Source organism: Oncorhynchus gorbuscha, linkage group LG22, assembly GCF_021184085.1.
Source record: "Oncorhynchus gorbuscha isolate QuinsamMale2020 ecotype Even-year linkage group LG22, OgorEven_v1.0, whole genome shotgun sequence".
NCBI lineage: Eukaryota > Metazoa > Chordata > Actinopteri > Salmoniformes > Salmonidae > Oncorhynchus > Oncorhynchus gorbuscha.
This window is the reverse complement of record NC_060194.1, coordinates 7,033,015-7,053,704: the sequence shown is the minus strand read 5'-3', so window position 1 is coordinate 7,053,704 and position 20,690 is coordinate 7,033,015. Positions and strand designations below refer to the sequence as shown.

At 41.3% G+C, this 20,690-nt stretch overlaps 1 protein-coding gene across 1 annotated transcript in view; it reads left to right on the top strand.

Annotated features, from left to right (window-relative positions):
* The first annotated feature begins 706 nt into the window (after nucleotides 1-706).
* ephb3a (eph receptor B3a) overlaps nucleotides 707-20,690 on the top strand; it is a 43,053-nt gene continuing 23,069 nt past the window's right edge. The window contains exons 1-4 of the mRNA XM_046322201.1: nucleotides 707-1,411; nucleotides 10,789-10,853; nucleotides 14,880-15,552; nucleotides 19,571-19,726. Of these exons, the coding sequence (XP_046178157.1) occupies nucleotides 1,348-1,411; nucleotides 10,789-10,853; nucleotides 14,880-15,552; nucleotides 19,571-19,726 (958 nt within the window). The 5' untranslated portion in view covers nucleotides 707-1,347. The remainder of the gene's footprint in view (nucleotides 1,412-10,788; nucleotides 10,854-14,879; nucleotides 15,553-19,570; nucleotides 19,727-20,690) is intronic.

Sequence of the window (20,690 nt, the reverse complement as noted above, 5' to 3'; positions counted from 1 at the left end):
AACAAGACCCTGAACAGCTTCTACCCCCAAGCCAAGAAAACTGCTAAATAGCTCATCAATGGCTACCCGGACGACTTGCACTGACCAATGTTTCCACTAACTCTCTTGCACTGACTCTATGTCCTCACACTGGACTCTACCCGCACACTCAAACATACTTACACTGACACCCCAAAACACAAATACACACACCACACAAACATAATATGCTCCCACATGCATACTGATGCCACACGCACTTTCACACTCACCACATACGCTGCTGCTACTGTCTACTATGTTGTTGCCTAGTCAGTTTACTCCTACCTATATGTACATATACACCTAATTAATTAATTACCTCATACCCCAGAACATGGACTCTGTACGGGTACTCCCTGTATATAGCCATGTTATTTTACTCATTATTATTCATTATTATTCATTATTCACTGTATATTTATTCCTATTGTCACAATTTCGATTTATTTTTCATGTTTATCTTTAATCAACTCTGCATTGTTGGAAAAGGACCCGTAAGTAAGCATTCCACTGTTAGTCTACACCTGTTGTTTACAAAGCATGTGACAAATAAAATATGATTGGACACTCAATAACCCGCGGGAGGCGCTATCTATCCATTTCAAAACGAGGCGTAGATATCGACATTCGTCATCTATCCACAGTTCGTTTTGTATCGAAAATGGATTGATTCAGACAGGTTAGGATTTGAATGAACAGAACCCAGAGGCCTTTCTCTTGTCTCTGATGCTGGTCCCCAAAGTTCACGACATTCTCTCTGCGTCTCGGGAGGGGGTGTGACTCGCAGAGCAGGGCAGCTGCTCCGCAGCCGACAACCCCCCTCTTCTTACCCCTTCACCCGCACGCCCCAGCCCCCCTCTGTCTCGGCAGTCCCAATTGCCATTCCAACGAACACTCCTTGAGGAGCAACAGCTACGTCGGAGTCAGCGAAGTGGATTACTGAGTTTTTCGAAGAAAAAAGAAGAAGAAGATTTGCAGTATTTTTGGAGCAATGTGCGAGTGTATAGATGCGCTTTTGGACTACAATTTGGCATCGATAAAGCGCGAGAAAGGCGGAGAGAAAGCGCATTGTATTGCCCCATAGCTTTGCTGTTTCTCCGTGGATTTGGCCGATGATTTGAATGAATAACAAAAATGACTACTTTCGGCGATTGGATGTAGGCTAGTGGAATGGGATGGTTTTTATTTGTTGTATTAATTCAAGACATGAGAATAAAGAGCTTTGTAAAAGGTTCTGCGTCTCGGGTGGTTTAGGTGCTGTGTATTGTGTGGCACCATCTGAAGGGTCCAGGCAAATCCTTTATTAATGTTGCAAGATCCTAGTTTATGACAATGGATTACTTGCTGTGGATATGCAGCTTTGTGCTTCCCGTGGTATTAGCTGTTGAAGGTATGTATGTCAAATCATTTTAATATACTACACTTTTGCTTGAACTTTTATTTTACATGTAGCCCCATTCCGATTAATCGGGTTCTAATACACCATTAATTGGTATATACAGCCTGAAACGAATGACTGCAACATCGTGTAAATATTCCTCACAAGACAGAATGTTGAGTAAATATAAAAATCTGTACTCGGAATTTGAGGCAAAATATCCACAGGAATTGTTTTTTTTACCCGACTTTTTAGGGGTCCGGTAGGTACAGGGCCTTGCAAAAGTATTCAGACCCCTTGGATTTCTTCACATTTTATTGCGTTTCAATGTGCGATTCAAATTTATGCAATTGTCATTTTTTGTTAACAATCTACACAACATACTTTCATGTCAAAGTGGACGTGGTTTCATATATGTTTTTTATATAGCATATATATATATATATATATATATATATATATATATATATATATATATATATATATATATATATATATATATATATGATTTAAAAAAATCTAACAAATATAGTCATTTGCGTACGTTTTCCACAAGCCTAATTTGGCGAAAGTGTCAAATGTAGCTTAAGAAATCACATAAGTTACATGGGCTCATTCTGTGAAATAATAGCATTTGACATAATTTTTTTACTTTCATTTTTCCTCTGTCCCCCACCCATCCATACATTACATCTGTAAGTTTGCCTCCCGAAGTGGCGCAGCAGTCTAAGGCACTGCATCTCAGTGCAAGAGGCGTCACTGGTTCAAATTCAGGCTGCATCACATGTGGCCGTGATTGGCTGGAGTAGGCCGTCATTGTAAATAAGAATTTGTTCTGAACTGACTTGTCAAGTTAAATAAAAGGTTAACGTCCCCTTTGTCAAGTATTCCATTTCAAGCACAGATTCAACTACTAAGATGAGGGAAAGTTTCAAAAGCCTCATAAAGAAGGGCATTGATTGGTAGGTAGGTAACAATAACTATCTCTTTAAGCATGGTCAAGTTAATACTTATGCTGTGGATGATGTATTAAACCACACAGACACATCAAAGACACAGTCATCCTGCTGAACTGAGCAGCAGGACAGGAAGAAAACTGCTCAGGGATGTCACCATGAGACCATCTGGGATTTTAAAACAGCTACAAAGTTTAAAAGCTTTGATGGGAGAAAACGGATCAAGAACATTCTACTGACTCAACAATGATGACCTAAATGACAGAGTGAAAAGAAGAACACAAGTATACTAAATCAAAAATATTCTTAAACATGCATCTTTGAGCACTAAAATATTACTGCAAAAAAGGAATACACTTTTTGGCCTAAATGCAAAGTCTTATGTTTGGGGGCAAATCCAACACAACACCACACTGAATAACTGCAGCCGTATATTCAAGCATCGGCAAATACTGGGGATTTTTTCAGGATAAAAAGAAATGGGATGGAGCTAAACACAGGCAAAATCCTAGTCTGCTTTACACCTGAGACTAGGAGAGGAATTCACCTTTCAGCAGGACAATAACCTACAACAGAAGGCTAAATCTACATTGGAATTGCTTACCAAGAAGATAGTGAATGTACTTGAGTGGTAAAGTTATAGTTTTGACTTAAATCTGCTTGACAATCTATGACATGACTTGAAAATAGCATGTTGTGTAGATTGCTGACAAAAAAAGACAATTAAATCAAATTTTATCCCACTTGGTAACACAATACAATGTGAAGAAATCCAAGGGGCTTGAATACTTTTGCAAGGCACTGTATATGTTTGGCACCTAGGTAAAGTGAATTTTATATTGGATCTTCGTTTTTTTCTCTCGTCAATGGCTATTGAACCAAGCCTACCATGACACTGAATATTGTATATTCTGAATCAAGGGAGGATGGCGAACAATCAAAACATTTTTTGTTGGGTGGTTTAAAATATATATATATTTTATGTAAATCAGAATAAAAAAAACGAATAATGAAATTCACACAAAAAAGGAGTCCGAATATATCATTTTCAATGTCAGTCTCCCGAGTGGTGCAGCGCACTAAGACACTGCATCTCAGTGCTAGAGGTGTTACTACAGACCCTGGTTCAATTCCAGGCTGTATCACAGCCGGCTGTAATTGGGAGTCCCATAGGGCAGTCACAATTGGCCCAGTGTCGTTAGGGTTACGCTGGGGTAGGTTGTCATTGTAAATAAGAATTTGTTCTGAATTGACTTACCTATTTAAATAAATAAAATGTCATGGCATGCTTGGTTCAATAGAAATTGACAAGAGAAAAACAAATATCCAATATAAAACACACTTTTACCTTGGTGCTGAACTCAATCAATCAATCCAATTCATTTAAAAAGCCATCAGCAGATGTCACTGAACCATATACCTACAGGCTCTACAGAAAGTCAGGTAAACAATACTTTCCTGTGGAAATGTTGTCTCAAATTTCGAACAGCTTGAAGGATATACCGCCCAGACAACCGGTAGAATAAGTTTAGATATAATTGTATTCTGGCTTGTAAGGAACATTTACATAATTTTGCAGGCATTAGTTTCAGGTTGTATTTACCAATGAATTGCGTTTTACAGCCTGATTAATCAGACTAGCAGCCTAGATGTTTCCAAAGAATGTGGGTGTTTGCAAGCCACGATGAACTGCCAAAAATGCGATTATGTTTGAATATGAATATTACATTGTATAATAAGATGAAGCGCAGCTTTATTTTGCCAATGACATGGCGTATACAAAAATCTGTTATTTTCATTGCAGGTTTTAACTGTGATAGGCTTAAAAATATATATTTTTTTTGTTGCTAAATCGCCTCTGTTGCCACAATTGAAAATGGATAGAGTAGATCGATTGTTTGGATACAAAGTTACCATTTATGTTCATACTATTCGGGTACGGCCTGTTTTGTATCACACCACTGTATTGTGCTGTGGTTGAGTCACGCATTGGATTTATTCTAGGAAAACAGACTAATGAGAACATACACACAACACACACACACAGAGACCGTTCCTTGGTATAGCTTTCCCCACAAAGGAAAGCAGGGACGCCCCATGCATTTTCGGTCCTCCACGTGTCACCCATATGTGTCACACGTCATTGCAGCTGCATTCCCGTCGCTATTGTCAAGTACCTTTTGCTGCGTTGTCACACCCGCTAGTTGAGTATTTCATTATGTCGGGTTGCTTGACCAAAGCCCATGACACAGCTCAATATGACATAAAGGATTCATCCTAAATAAAACACCTGCATACTGTATTTTGCTTCTCACAAAGTACACAAAGTACCACAGCTAGGAGCTAGTTATCAGTGTCTTTGACATTACACTGATGGGGAGGTTATATACTGACTGTTTTCATATATGTTCAAAATAGGTGCCAAACATTACAACATGCTCAGTGTAAAAAACGTTAGAGTCAGTCTATACATTTCCTTCCTGTAGGGGAAAGCCAATATCTCTGGCAATTTAAAGAGGAAAGAACACATCCTCTAATATCCTGAAGCTTTCTCTCTAGCCAATCAATACCAGTCAATTGTGTGTGTCATTGGACACGTGCAAAATGACAGGCCAAAGATACATGTAGGCAAGTTGCCTTTAGCTTTGTCTGATCAAGAAGACTGTAATACACAATGTAGTTGGTATATACAGCCTAAAATATTGGAGTGCAAAATCATGTAAAATGTCCTTACAAGCCAGACTGTTGAATAGAATTTGAACTAGCTCTACCTGTTGTCTGGGCAGTTTTTTCTTCAGCTGCTTGAAATTTGAGACAAAATATCCACAGACAAGCAGTCTCTCAACCAGCTTCACTTCAACCAAGAGTGTGCAAAGCTGTCATCAAGGCAAAGGGGGGCTTTTTTGATTTATCACTTTTTTGGTTACTACATGATTCCATATTTGTTATTTCATAGTTTTGATGTCTGTTACAATAATAGTAAAAATAAAGACAAACACTTGAATGAGTAGGTGTGTCCAAACTTTTGACTGGTACTGTACATCAGGAGGGTTGGCAAACCAGGTCCGCGGTTTGTGCTGAGTTCATGGGTTAGTCGACTTGCTAACTGGTTGTATTTCTACTCGTGCTTTGGCCAACTACTGTAGTTTAGCAGAGTTTCCTAGTTCCGACTAGCACATGAACGGGCATTATCCTCTGTGTTGGGTTATGCCAAACTAGTCAAATCCCAGGGAGAGATAAATGTCCCTGGATTTATTTCTGCTTTATGCAGGGTCCTACAAAAAAAAAAAAAAAAGCCATTTAGCAGACGCTTTTATCCAAAGCGACTTACAGTCATGTGTGCATACATTCTACGTATGGTTGGTCCCGGGGATTGAACCCACTAAGCTGGCGTTACAAGCGCCATGCTCTACCAACTGAGCTACAGAAGGACCACTTTGAATTGAAGTGTGTGTATTTCTGAATTGTCAATCTGATATATTGAATATGTTTTTTTATGCCAATAATTTGTGATTGGTTGTAATGGTATGTTCCATGTCGAAGTTATCCCATGTACCATACTTAAAGAAAACCTAAACCAAGGTAACTTCATTTAGACTCTACCAGCTCCTTTATATATTTCTCTCCAAATTCCGCCACGTTCCCCGCCTGCCTTTCCTTCCCTGAGTAAAATGTGCTTCTCTTGGACGCCAGCCAGTGTTATCGCTCATCAATTATGGTGCCAGCGTCTAAATCAATGCAGCGGCAGCCTCCCGAGCTGGTCTCACAGAGATTTCCATAGGCTGATGATCAGCTACTTTTCCCCACCAACCAACAACTTCACTTACACGTCACTGGGTTGTTAACTAATGTCTGTCCTCTGAGGACGGGGGCACGTTCGACTAGTTGAAGGGTATTATGGGTTTTAAGGTTGTCGGGGTCGATGCCTCGTTGTCAGTATGGTGGATTCCAAGAGATTTCATTGGAATTTGGTTCTTGAATTGGCAGTTGCCTGTTGGTTTCCGTTACTTTTGTTTTGTCTATTTATTTACTTTTTGTCCTTCAAATTAATCCAATTCATGAAGTATTGGTTTCCATTAGGATATGTATTTTTTCAACATCAGTGTATGTCAGTCAAAAAATTTTGTGGATTTGAGTGCAATGTCCAACTGTGTCCTTGGGTCTTGTCCATGAGTTTAGCTAGTGACATAAGCTCTGGCCTCCTAGTCACCCATGCAATGGACATGTGACTCACTGACCCACTCTGTCATCTTCTTTATGACTAACCCCTATAACAGTGATGTTGTGCACTTGTGCTATTTTCAGAGTCGCATGGTATTGGAACGTAGCTGCAATTACGTAATAGCTCAGAAAACCTTTAACATCCTACAGAAATAGCTCACTAGGTATGCATGGCTGCAGAAGAACACACTAATATCCAATCATTTCCACACGTATAACTACGGAAGAGCATCTCCATATCGGCGCACGCTTTATCTCTTCTCTGTAGAGCATACAGTAAATACTCATAATTATGAATGGAAGCATATGCGCAGATGCAAATAGCCTGAAGGAGAACGTTGAATTGGGGTCGGCTTGAGTTGATTAAAGCAGTTCAACAAGCGTCAAACATAACATCGCTCGATCTTGCAATTGTGTGTAGAGGAAAAGGAAGGCTCACTCACACGCAAGCTAGACAGCGAGATAGTCATACAGTAGGCCTAAGCACTCTGAATTTGCCACTACGAATTTGCTGTTTACAGTCAAAATACCCATTTGTTGTATGTAGCCGACCACGCACAAAATCAGTGGAGAGATGTTACGCCTTTTGAATATTTCATCTGTTTGTGGATGTGGAGTGTGAAATTAATACGGGGAGAGGCTTTCCTTCCATAGCAGCCCATCTCAACAAAGTGAATTAAATATTAGCATGTGTGCTCCCATAGCAGCAGTGAGCATGTTTGCTCCAGTGATCAAAAACAGTATACACCATGGGCGGTGAATGAGATGCTGTAAGGACAACAAGTTCCCGTTTGAGCACACCAGTTTTATGACGGGGGGGGGGGGGGGTACATTTGAGTTATAGCATCAAGGGGAGACTTTTAAATGGTACATGTACATGAAGGGCAAGTGCGTAGGTAGAGAGCTGTACATTTGGAACGCTGTTCAATCAAAAGCTGTGTCCGGCTTTCGGGTTTCTGTCAAAAACGATATATACTTAATTTGCGTCTATAGCGTTTTTTAAAATTTAGTAATGGGCCTACAGTTAATTCTCAATCTGAATTTAACTCATGTGTTGAGCCTGTGGATACAGGATCTCTAATCTACACTGATGTTCTTTGTGTGTTAGTGCGTGGAACTCTTCCCAGGCAAACACATGTTAAGTAATAATGAGCCTCGCTAGGGTCTGTGGAGAGTTCAGTTGGAGTAGAGTTTATGTTGCCTCTTTGCACACAGAGCATTGGATCTAACATAAAAGAATCAACCTGGACCCTTAGATGGGCTTTTTGTCTTGGCTCTTGTTGAATGTGAAGACAGCTAGTCAGTGTTCTTGCTGCCTTAAGAAGCCCATCAAATTGCCAGATTTGAGTTATAGCAGCAAGGGGAGACTTAAATGGTACATGTACATGGAAAGCAAATGCGTAGGTAGAGAGATGTACACTTGGGATGCTATCCAATCGAAAGCTGTGCCCGGCTTTTAGGTTTCAGTCAAAAACAATGCTTCTAAAGCATGTTTGATTTGGTATTGGGCCTACAGTAAATTCTTCTCAATCTGAATTGAACTAATGTGTTAAGCCTGTGGGTACAGGACCTCTAATCTACAATGTTCTTTGTATGTTAGTTCCAAAATCACTAATAGATTTTATTTAACCTTTATTTTGACAGGGAGTCATGCTGAAACCAATGTCTCTTTTGGTCATTTCTATCAAGGCACAAGGCGAGACCCAAATGCAGACACAGGAGGTAGATGGTTGGAGTCTTACAATGTTTATTAATCAAAGGGATAGGCAAGAGAAATGTCGTGGACAGGCAAAAAGGTCAAAACCAGAGCAGAGTCCAGGAGGTACAGAGTGGTAGACAGGCTTGTGCTCAAGGCAGGCAGAATGGTCAGGCAGGCAAGTCCAGAAACAGGCAAGGGTCAAAACCGTGAGGACTAGAAAAAGGCGAAGGCAAAGCAGGAGAACGGGAAAACTGCTGGCTGACTTGGAAACATACAAGACAAACTGGCACAGAGAGACAGGAAACACAGGGATAAATACACTGGGGGAAAAGTGACACCTGGAGGAGGTGGAGACAATCACAAGGACAGGTGAAACAGATCAGGGCATGACAATTTCCATGTAAAAGGATGCATGAGCACAAACATGAAGTTCATACAGATGTAGGATCTTAATTTGATCACTTTTGTTGCTGAGAATGTTCCTGCTCAGCAGGAAACGTAGCCTGTTTTTTTTAAAGGCTTCTAAAGTTTTTAATTTCACTTTGAAATTAGACTTGATTTGCCTTGACAAAAATGTATCAACCCCTAGAAAAATGTCCATTAACTGTAATCCACGTAATAATTAACATTTTATGTTACAGCAGGGTTATTTTCCTTAAGTAGCAAACTGCCTTCAAATCCTATATCTATAGGAGCATATAGAATTTGGTGTAAAATGAAAGCTAAGAGTCTATATTTTTGGGAAATGAAGGCATGGAATTACAACAATACTGAATGAACACTTATTTGAACTTAATATAATACATCAATAAAATCAATTTCGCCTCAAATCATGAAACATGTTCAATTTGGTTTAAATAATGCAAAAACTAAGTGTTGGAGAAGAAAGTAAAACTTCAATATGTGCCATGTAAGAAAGCTAACGTTTAAGTTCCTTGCTCAGAACATGAGAACATATGAAAGCTGGTGGTTCCTTTTAACATCAGTCTTCAATATTCCCAGGTAATAAGTTTTAGGTTGTAGTTATTATAGGAATTATAGGACTATTTCTCTCTATACCATTTGTATTTCATATACCTTTGACTATTGGATGTTCTTATAGGCACTTTAGTATTGCCAGTGTAACAGTATAGCTTCCGTACCTCTCCTCCCTCCTACCTGGGCTCGAACCAGGAACACAACGACAACAGCCACCCTCGAAGCAGCATTACCCATGCAGAGCAAGGGGAACAACCACTCCAAGTCTCAGAGCAAGTGACGTTTGAAACGCTATTAGCGCACACCCCGCTAACTAGCTAGCCATTTCACTTCGGTTACATTCCATTACAATGTTGGACAGGTAACTAGTAACTGTAATGGATTGCATTTAGAAAGTAACCTACCCAACCCTGATAGTTTTTACCCTTATTTAACTAGGCAAGTCAGTTAAGAATAAATTCGTATTTACAATGATGGCCTACACTGGCCAAGGCTGGGCCAATTGTGCGCCACCCTATGGGATTCCCAATCACGGCTGGTTGTGATACAGCCTGGAATCAAACCAGGGTGTTTGTAGTGACACCTCAAGCACTGAGATGTCGTGCCTTAGACCGCTGCGCCACACGGGGGCCCAAGCTCCCATGCTTGAGCTTCTATTCAAAGTAATTGACACAACTGTAAACTGGAGGTGCATTCCAGTAAACAACAAGAAGACAACCTTTTGCAAGCATTTGGTGTGTTTTGATGACTTCTCTCAACCATCATACAGATTGACAGGTGACAACGAGGTCTATTGATCCTCTTATTTCCTCTTTCTTCCCTGTATTTGTTTAACCTCCTCATCCTTCGATTTTCATACTCCTGACTCTCTCAAAGTGACCTGTATAATACGAGGTCACCACTCTGGAGAATCCACTATGGCTGGGCCGAGTAGTGATTTGTGATTGATTGTGATATCACTTAGTAATAAAGCTTTGAAATTCGATCGAGATGATTTCTCCCTCCTAGAGGAAGGGATGTTTTCTCAAATTTCTACATTTTCAGTGATATCAAAGGCAGACAGGTTTTTTCTTCCATCATCATCTTTTTATTTAGCGCTTTATGAGGATTTAACAGTTTTCTCATGACAGACTTTCTGTGTACCCAGTTTTGTATGTATCCGTGTGGAATTGATGCCGATAGAATTACTGTCGTCTTATTAGAAGAATAGACAAAAATAATAAATGAGGTAAATAATAGACTTCTGCTTTTAGGACTATAATTTTTATTTCCAACCACCAATGAATAGTTATTGCAGCGTTTCCCAAACTCGGGTCCTCAGGACCCCGAGGGGGTTTTGGTTTTTGCCCTAGCCCTACACAGCTGATTCAAATGATGAAAACCTGATGATTAGTTGATTATTTGAATCAGCTGTGTAGTGCTAGGGCTAAAACGAAAGCGCGCACCCCTTGGGGCCCCGGGTTTGGGAAACCCTGAGTTATTGTTTGTTACAATAGCTTCTTGGTTTAACTAACTCTCCTGTTCTTGATTTATAGAAACACTAATGGACAGCAAGTGGGCGACCACAGAACTGGCCTGGACCACGTTTCCGGAGAGTGGGGTGAGTGTGTTGTTATTCCACAGCATTTGTTACATTTGCTACTTAGTACAGCTCCCCCTGACTTAACCGACACACCTCCCACTGTTTTATACCTCTCTTTGTAAAGTTTATTTTCTTTTCTTCGTTGCTAAAAACAAATGAGAAACATACACCTTTAAGTTGAAAAAGTTGAAGATCCCCCAAACCTCCAAAATAGTCCAAAACACAAATCTCCAATATAGTAAAAAAAAAAACTAAACTCTGCTACATACTCATATTTAGTACATATGGACCCAAAATGGCAACAAACACGGCTGCAGCAACACTAGCTGAAGAATTTGGAAATACAGTACCAGTCAAAAGTTTGGACACACCTACTCATTCCACCTACTCATTCTTTGTTTACTATTTTCTACATTGTAGATTAATAGAGAATACATAACAACTATGAAATAACACATTGAATCATGTAGTAACCACAAAAGTGTTTAAACAAATCAAAATATTTTTTGGATTTGAAAAATCTCAAAGTAGCAACTATTTGCCTTGATGACAGCTTTGCACACTCTTGGCATTCTCTCAACCAGCTTCTTGAGGTAGTCACCTGGAATGCATTTCAATTAACAGGTGCGCCTTGTTCAGTTAATTTGTGGAATTTCTTTCCTTCTTAATGCGTTTGAGCCAATCAGTTGGGTTTGTGACAAGGGATGGGTGGTATACAGAACATAGCCCTACTTGGTAAAAGAACAAGTCCATATTATGGCAAGAACAACTCAAATAAGCAAGAGAAATGACAGTCCATCATTACTTGAAGACATGAAGGTCAGTAAATCCGGAAAATTTCAATAACTTTGGAAGTTTCTTCAAGTGCAGTCGCAAAAACCATCAAGCACTATGATGAAACTGGCTCTCATGAGGACCGCCACAGGAAAAGAAGACCAAGTTACCGCGGCTGCAGAGGATAAGTTCATTATAGTTAACTGAACCTCAGGTTGCAGCCCAAATAAATGCTTCACAGAGTTCAAATAACAGACACATCTCAACGTCCACTGTTCAGAGGAGACTGTGTGAATCAGCCCTTCATAGTCGAAACCACTATTAAAGGACACCAATAAGAAGAAGAGAATTTCTTGGGCCCAGAAACACGAGCAAAGGATATTAGACCAGTGGAAATCTGTCCTTTGGTCTGATGAGTCCAAATTTGAGATATTTGGTTCAAACCGCCGTGTCTTTGTGAGACGCAGAGTAGTTTAACGGATGATCTCCACATGTGTAGTTCCCACCGTGAAGCATGGAGGAGTGATAGTGTGGGGGTGCTTTGCTGGTGATACTGTTGGTGATTTATTTAGAATTCAAGGCACATTTGACCAGCATGGCTACCACAGCATTCTGCAGCAATATGCCATCCCATCTGGTTTGCTCTTAGTGGGGCTATCATTTTGTTTTTCAACAGAACAATGACCCAACATACCTCCAGGCTGTGTAATGGTTATTTGACCAATAAGAAGATTGATAGAGTGCTGAATCAGATGACTTGGCCTCCACAATCTCCGACCTCAACCTATTTGAAATGGTTTGGGATGAGTCGGACCGCAAAGTGAAGGAAAAGCAGCCAACAAGTGCTCAGCGTATGTGTAAACTCCTTCAAGACAGTTGGAAAAGCATTCCAGGTGAAGTTGGTCGAGAGAATGCCAAGATTGTGCAAAGCTGTCATCAAGGCAAAGGGTGGCTACTTTAAATCATCTCAAATATAACATATTTAGATTTGTTTAACACTTTTGTGGTTACTGCATGATTCCATATGTGTTATGTCACAGTTTTGATTTCTTCACTATTATTCTACAATGTAGAAAATAGTAAAAAATTATGAAAAACCCTTGAATGAGTACATGTGTCCAAACTTTTGACTTGTACTGTATTTCTCTTAAAGTGGAAGAAGCCAATAGGCAAATTACAGCTGGGAATGAATATTTCAGCTGATGATATCCCCCATAGAAATGGTGAGGAAGTAAAACAACATATATTTGACCCCTAGGCTAACAGCTTGACAGACCTTCCCCACTGCCGGGCAGTGTAATTTGTCTTTTGTACGTGAGCGCAAAGTCAGTCGATGAAACCGATGGGTTACCATGGCAACACTCTTCGGCAGTCCATTCTTTTTCAGGCCTTTCTGCAGACTCACACCGAATGTCTTTGCACCCCAAGAAGTCATATGTCATTAGGGCAAGGCGGCCCTCTCGAAATGCGTGACAAGCCCATACGTTCTGTCCGGGTGCAATTATCATATTTGTGAGGTATTGCTGCTGCGACGTGTTGCACTTGATTTATGGTGTAGGACGCTGACTCCTGGACTCATCGTTTTGGAATAAATTGCATGCGTGCGTGCTCTGCCAAATATGGAATTATGCATTCTGTTCCTCTTGTTGAATTGATCAATGTTTGGCGCCCTCATTAAGAATGGAAATGAATTATTCAGGTTGAGTTGTTAGAATCAAAAGATTAACTTCTTGGAAAAGGTGATTTATTCCTTGGGCAAAAATATGTTAATAACCCAGTTAATCATGGATCATGGTTAATCATGGATTTAATCCTGTAATAGATAGCTCTTTGAATATTTCCTATAGGTACTCATGCCTATATTGTAGAATATATTTGGCGTAGAATATCTGGGGATATGAACTGGTGTAAATGGTTTATTTGCTGACTGTAGAGAACCATATCATCGTTAGACCGTTGTTGAAGCTAAGTGCTGTGAAATAATTAATTGACTGCTTCACTCAATGAGGTATACTGACCACGTTTCATAGCATGCAAAAAATACTTCTCACGGCTTTGAAGAGTAGGCTTGGAAATGTTCCACTTGAAATATACCACTTGAATCGTAAAGTACCGTAAAACTTCAATTAAACGCTGAGTCTCAAATAGCCGCCTGTCCATAGCCGAGCAACGGCACACATTTCAACACACAAACACCCGTTTCAAATAAACACCGGGTCTAAATTATGCGGTAACCATGAATTACCATGAATTGTTTACGAGTTGTAACGTTTGATTTGTTGCATGAAATAATTCAGTAACGTGTCAAAGATTATGTCAATCATCCGTTTTCATCACACGTAAGAAACTGCTAGCCATTGGTTGCGAACAGCTGAGAACTTCTAGCTAACGAGCAAGCATAAAAACAGTCAACAACTTTGGGGAGTACACACCCCCAGAAATCGTCCGATCGCCCTCTAATGGCAAAAGTAAGAACTGCCGAAAATGTATGGTCAAACACGAAAACAATTGCTCTGTGAAAAAAAAACATTTTGGGGGTTGAAATAGAGGCATACTAAGACAGAATAAAACGTGACACAGTGTGTAAATGATAACACATTATTGAAGGAAATGAAGAAATGTATTAAAATGCTGGAAGTGAATGCTGGAACTAAACAATTAACTATTCAAATGAGCAAAAGGGAAATAGACGCCTGGCTCAAATAGAAGCCGGTCTCTAATAAGCGCCTGTTGTGTTCAGTGATTTGAGCAAATAAACAGCCAGTCTATTAATTCAAGTATTACACTATACACCATAACACCTCCATGATGCATCCAGAAAGAGGACATTGCATTTGAATTGCCCCTTTAGTAAATAATGCACTGTTTGCATTATACACAATTTGACATTAGAAATGGCAGAACTCATTAAAAATAGGCCCTGTAATCTTTTTCAATATCAGCACCTACTAAATTACTGTAGCATTTGGAGAACCAACATTTCCTAGGAAGGACATTCTGATTGCTACCTTTCCTGTGCAATTATACTATGATTATATGAAGACCTAGGTTCAATTAGTATTTGTTTTATTTCTAAGGCTTTGCATGTTAGAGCCTGTCTGGAGTGCCAGATTAGTAGGGTTTGCATTTTTGGCACTATTGCATTGGCTCAAGCAAGCTCAACCAAACGCAGCTAAACTTTTTGAAATAAAATAAATACTATTTGAACCCAGGTCTGATGATATCTACATTTCTCTTCACTAGTAACATTGTTTGTCTGTTTTCCTGCAGTGGGAGGAGGTGAGCGGCTACGACGATTCAATGAGTCCTATCAGGACATACCAGGTGTGCAATGTGCGCGAACCCAACCAGAACAATTGGCTGAGGACGGACTTCATCCCCCGTAAGGGCGTGCTGCGCGTCTACGTGGAGCTCAAGTTCTCCGTCCGTGACTGTGCCAGTATTCCCAACATCCCCGGCTCCTGCAAGGAGACCTTTAACCTCTTCTACTACGAGTCTGATGGCGATACCGCTACGGAAAGTAGTCCCTTGTGGAGGGAGACCCCTTATGTCAAAGTTGACACCATTGCCCCTGATGAGAGTTTTTCCTTGCTCGAGGCAGGCAGGATCAACACCAAAGTGAGAAGCTTTGGCCCTATTTCCAAGGCCGGCTTCTACCTGGCCTTCCAGGACCTGGGGGCTTGTATGTCCTTGATATCCGTGCGGGTTTTCTTCAAGAAGTGCTCGACGACCATCGCAAACTTCGCCGTCTTCCCCGAGACGGCCACAGGGGCCGAGGCCACCTCCTTGGTCATCGCCCCGGGGGCGTGTGTGTCTAACGCGCAGGAGTTGTCCGTCCCTCTTAAGCTATACTGCAACGGGGATGGGGAGTGGATGGTTCCCGTGGGGTCTTGTACCTGCATGCCGGGGTTTGAGCCTGCTATGGCCGACACACAGTGCCAGGGTGAGTTTTTAGTCTATAGGTGCCTGTTTTTACTTTGAACTAAAGCCTGGTTTTTAATGTTTAACTAAAGCCTGTTTTTTAATGTTGATATCCCTTTAAGTGGGCAATACGGATGCATAACAACAGAGAGGTTTCAAAAACAGTGGCACTTCCTGATTGGATTTTCCTCAGGTTTTAGCCTGCAAAATCAGTTCTGTTTAACTCACAGACAAAATTTTGACCGTTTTGGAGACTTTAGAGTGTTTTCTATCCTAATATGTAAATTATATGCTTATTCTAGCGTCTGGTCCTGAGAAATAGGCCGTTTACTTTGGGAACGTTATTTTTCCAAACATAAAAATAGTGCCCCCTAGCTTCAAGGGCTTAACTAAAGCATGGTTTTTAATGCTTAACTACAGCCTGGTTTTTAATGCTTATCCAAAGCCTGGTTTTTAATGCTTAACTAAAGCCTGGTTTTAATGCTTAACTAAATCCTGTTTTTTAATGCTTAGCCAAAGCCTGGTTTTTAATGCTTAACTAAAGCCTGGTTTTTAATGCTTAGCCAAAGCCTGGGTTTTTTATGCTCAATTCAAGTCACACAGTCTACTCCGTTTACTTTGGGAACGTTATTTTTCCAAACATAAAAATAGTGCCCCCTAGCTTCAAGGGCTTAACTAAAGCATGGTTTTTAATGCTTAACTACAGCCTGGTTTTTAATGCTTATCCAAAGCCTGGTTTTTAATGCTTAACTAAAGCCTGGTTTTAATGCTTAACTAAATCCTGTTTTTTAATGCTTAGCCAAAGCCTGGTTTTTAATGCTTAACTAAAGCCTGGTTTTTAATGCTTAGCCAAAGCCTGGGTTTTTTATGCTCAATTCAAGTCACACAGTCTACTCCACCCTCTGTATGTATTGTGTGGCGCATGAATGAAGGGTGAAGGAGGGTGGAGAGTTTGCATTAATGAGCTGTTGCGGAGAGCAGCAGCATACAAATATTGAGAGAGGGGGGAGATCGGAGGGAGAGGGAGAATGAGATAGTGAAAGGGAAAAAGATAGTGAGGAGAAAGGAAGATAGTGGGAGAGAGAATATTGTGTGAGGGAGAGACAGAGATTGTAAAGGAGAAAGAGATATTGAGGTGGAGAGAGATATATTGTGAGACGGAGAAGGAGAGATAAAGCGAGAGACAGACAGAGGGAGAGAGAGAGAGAAGGACAATGAGATTGAGCTGTGAATTGCTGATTGCCCATGCCAAAATGAGGAACGGTCAGAGAAAGAAAGAGAAGCTTCCTCGTCTCTCTCCTCTCTTCACCTGGGCGTGAGAAACGGTGAATAACACGCGCCAGAGAGCTCATTTATGGCCATTTGGCGGCTCAAGGTTAAAAGCCTGTTGTCGACGCCTGATAAAAGGCTCTCCAGAGGCTTCAGGCGTGGCAGAGGCGGGCGGTGGCGAGGAGGAGGAAGTGTAATTTCCTGTATGGTCTCCCCACCGTTAGTTCATCTACAGGCGGCTGCACTCATTACCACCGCTCAGACCACCGTGAGCCAACACTGCCACCGCTCACCATTAATCACAGGGACGTTACCTCAGTCGAGAGAGAGAGAGGTGGAATGAAGAGAAGGGGGGGTTGTAGAGAGGGAGGGATGGAGAGGAAAGGGGTTAGAGAGAGAGGGGAGGAGAGAGGGAGTGGTGGTGGAGAGGGAGGGTGTGTGGGGGAAGAGGGAGGGTGGGTGAGCGGGAGGTGGGGTAGAGAGGGAGAGGCCAGTGAGGGCACAGAACTTTCCGGTATTGGAGAGAGAAAGACAAATGGGCATTCCCTCCAAGGTTAATGGATTAAAGCGGAGGATTCAAGTGAAACAAACAAACGAAAACGATGGTACAATATATAATAAGACAAACATAAATCAGATTAATGTTTCAAGAGTGTATCTGGGTCTGAGGTCTTAGTCAAGTTACGAGATCCAAAACACATTTTCATGTTATCTTAACCAAACTATTTATTACATGTTTTTTTTTTAGCTAGAATGCGGAACTTTAAAGTTCGCTAAATTCACACGAAGTGGCATTCCCGGGGAATTAGGACTTAGCTTAAAATAAAACTGGAAAACCACTTAGCCCGACTAGTTAATCACAAACTCTCGCCAGAAAGGTTTTTACGAGCACCCATGCTGATAAGACAGATGTTAGCCAGAGCCACGGTTTTACACCACACTTAAGGAATGTGAGAAAGGTGAAAGTAGAGTCTAGTTTCTAAGTGATATTTACAACCTCTTAGTGTAAACCTCCTTAACCCAACTTTTAGTGCAACTCTTAACCCCGTTTGAGGTTGAGACCTTTTTTGGTTTATCTTGACACTTTTGTCAATGACGTTGGCGATTGAATTGATAGAGGATGGGCCCCGACAAAGAGAAGCAAAACAGCATCCCTATAGTTGCATATGATTGATGGTCAAGCTGCTTTGTATGTGTTCGGACCCACGTTTTTGAATTGTGTTCTTCTAAGCCCCAGGTAGACACCTGAGTGATGGATTCGGGCGTATGCTTACTTTCAATAGTATCCTCCACCCTTGTTAGCCAGACCGGAACAATCTACTGTAATCCGTCCATCTTCATCTTTCGCTCTCAATTTACCTGTCATCCAGAGTCCTCTCTGGGATAGATTGAAATCCCTCATATGTTATGATGAAAATGAGAGGGTATGAAGGATTTGCACAGACTAGCTAGAAGTTTCCAACGGCTTCCTGACATATTTCCACCCCACACGGACTGAGGTAGTCGAGTGTGACGATATGACATGGAGGTCTTTGACAGACTAGCTAGAGGGATGTGACAAATGAGGAGAGAGAAAAAAATCTTAGCGTTTAATGTTTTTTGTATTGGTTTTCCGTTAAAACGAAAAGAAATGTTAATAAATTCTGTGTGATTTCAAAGTGCGTCCATTTCAGATAGTTAAGCATTGCACCTGTATTACCATTACTGTACCTCAGTTCCACCTCGCAAATGTTGCACTTTACCGCCTTCTCACTTAACTTCTCAAAGCATTGCCATGTAGGACTTCGCTGATGTCGCTTGCCTTTCTCTGCCATTTTTCCCCAACCGTTAACAGCAATGACGTGGTGGGGGAGAGTCGTCTCCAAAATAATCGACTCCTTGCACGTCGACTCCTGGTGTCGACTCCCATTTCCGAGTGCCAAGATTAGAATCCGCAAGGAATCGACTCCTAAGATTTGGATACTTTTGGAACGGAGGAAACGGATTAGTTGGTGTACCTCTGCGTAAAAAGAAACACACACACATTTGCGTCTTCCAAAGCAAGGGAGAAAGAGGGGACGGGCACAGTACAGGCAGGTCGGCCACTAGGTAGACAGAGTCAGAACCGTGCACTAGGCCTATCTATCGGCAATCAAAAGCTGAATCTCACAATGCAATGCTTTATCTTGCAAACTTCAGTAAGGCAGGGCCTATCATTAAGGAATATGGGAGTATACTCTACATGCACCAGACCGAAGACTGAACACACACTTGCATCATTAGCGAAGAGAAAGAGCAGACGAGCCGGCACGAGGCAGAGAGAGGAGGGGGCAGGCAGAAAGAACCGTGTGGATATGTCATGGTAATCTGTATCTCGCAATGTCTTGTCTTGCAAATTTGCCAAGTAGCCTACAGTTCACCTCTATCTCTCTGGTTTTATTTAAATGACCCAACTTTCCCCAGGCCTTTATAGCCTATCGTCTAGTTAGGCTATAACACGGCAAAGAATATGTTTCGTGATAACTGCACTGTGATTTTAATTTTGTGGGAGGGGGAAAGAAAATGTTTTTCTCTTCATTGTTTACGATCGCAATTGTGAAAGATTTGGACAGAGTAGCTCTCTCAAACTCAACGAGAACGGCCCTAATATCAATAGTTAGGCCTTTCTAACATTCTTGACCCCCAGCCGGACTGAGATGTGTAGTATGTGTGCCGGCCTTGGTTTGGTGTTGTTCTTTATTGACTTTGACAGTGTTCTGACTGTCCCTTTCACTTTTGTCTTCCCAATATAGCGTGCGCCCCTGGGTCATTCAAGTACAAGCAGGGGGAGGGCTCGTGTTACCCCTGCCCCCCCAACAGTCGCACAAGCTCCAGGGGTGCCAGCATCTGCCTATGCCAGAGTGGCTTCTACCGTGCCGACAGTGACCCTCCGGACTCAGCCTGCACCAGTAAGTCAAGCTCACCGTTTTTCGTTAGCATTCGTCATTGGCTGTAGATATTCAATGAAGATTCTCCGTTGAGCATTGGGAGATTCTCCATGCGACTTAGTGTAGAACTAGGCTTAGCCTTTGTCTGAGGAACTGGCCCAGAGAGTTTTCGAAAACCGCCATGGTGCAAGTGTCTGTGAAGGCAGTTTAGTTTTAACTTGAGCAACTGCGGTTGTTTCCACAGACACCTTTATCAGAGAAATCCCCCTTTTTCTCAGAGATATCACAATATGTGTGTGATAGACATGCACTGCTTGTGACATAGCCTAACACCAAAGGCCTTTTTTCCCCTCTGGCATAACATACATTAACTGTGACTGAGCCCCTATGACTCGTATAACATACATTAACTGTGACTGAGCCCCTATGACTCGTATAACATACATTAACTGTGACTGAGCCCCTATGACTCGTATAACATACATTAACTGTGACTGAGCCCCTATGACTCGTATAACATACATTAACTGTGACTGAGCCCCTATGACTCGTATAACATACATTAACTGTGACTGAGCCCCTATGACTCGTATAACATACATTAACTGTGACTGAGCCCCTATGACTCGTATAACATACATTAACTGTGACTGAGCCCCTATGACTCGTATAACATACATTAACTGTGACTGAGCCCCTATGACTCGTATAACATACATTAACCGTATAACATACATTAACTGTGACTGAGCCCCTATGACTCGTATAACATACATTAACTGTGACTGAGCCCCTATGACTCGTATAACATACATTAACTGTGACTGAGCCCCTATGACATTAACTGTGATAACATGACATTAACTGTGACTGAGCCCCTATGACTCGTATAACATACATTAACTGTGACTGAGCCCCTATGACTCGTATAACATACATTAACTGTGACTGAGCCCCTATGACTCGTATAACATACATTAACTGT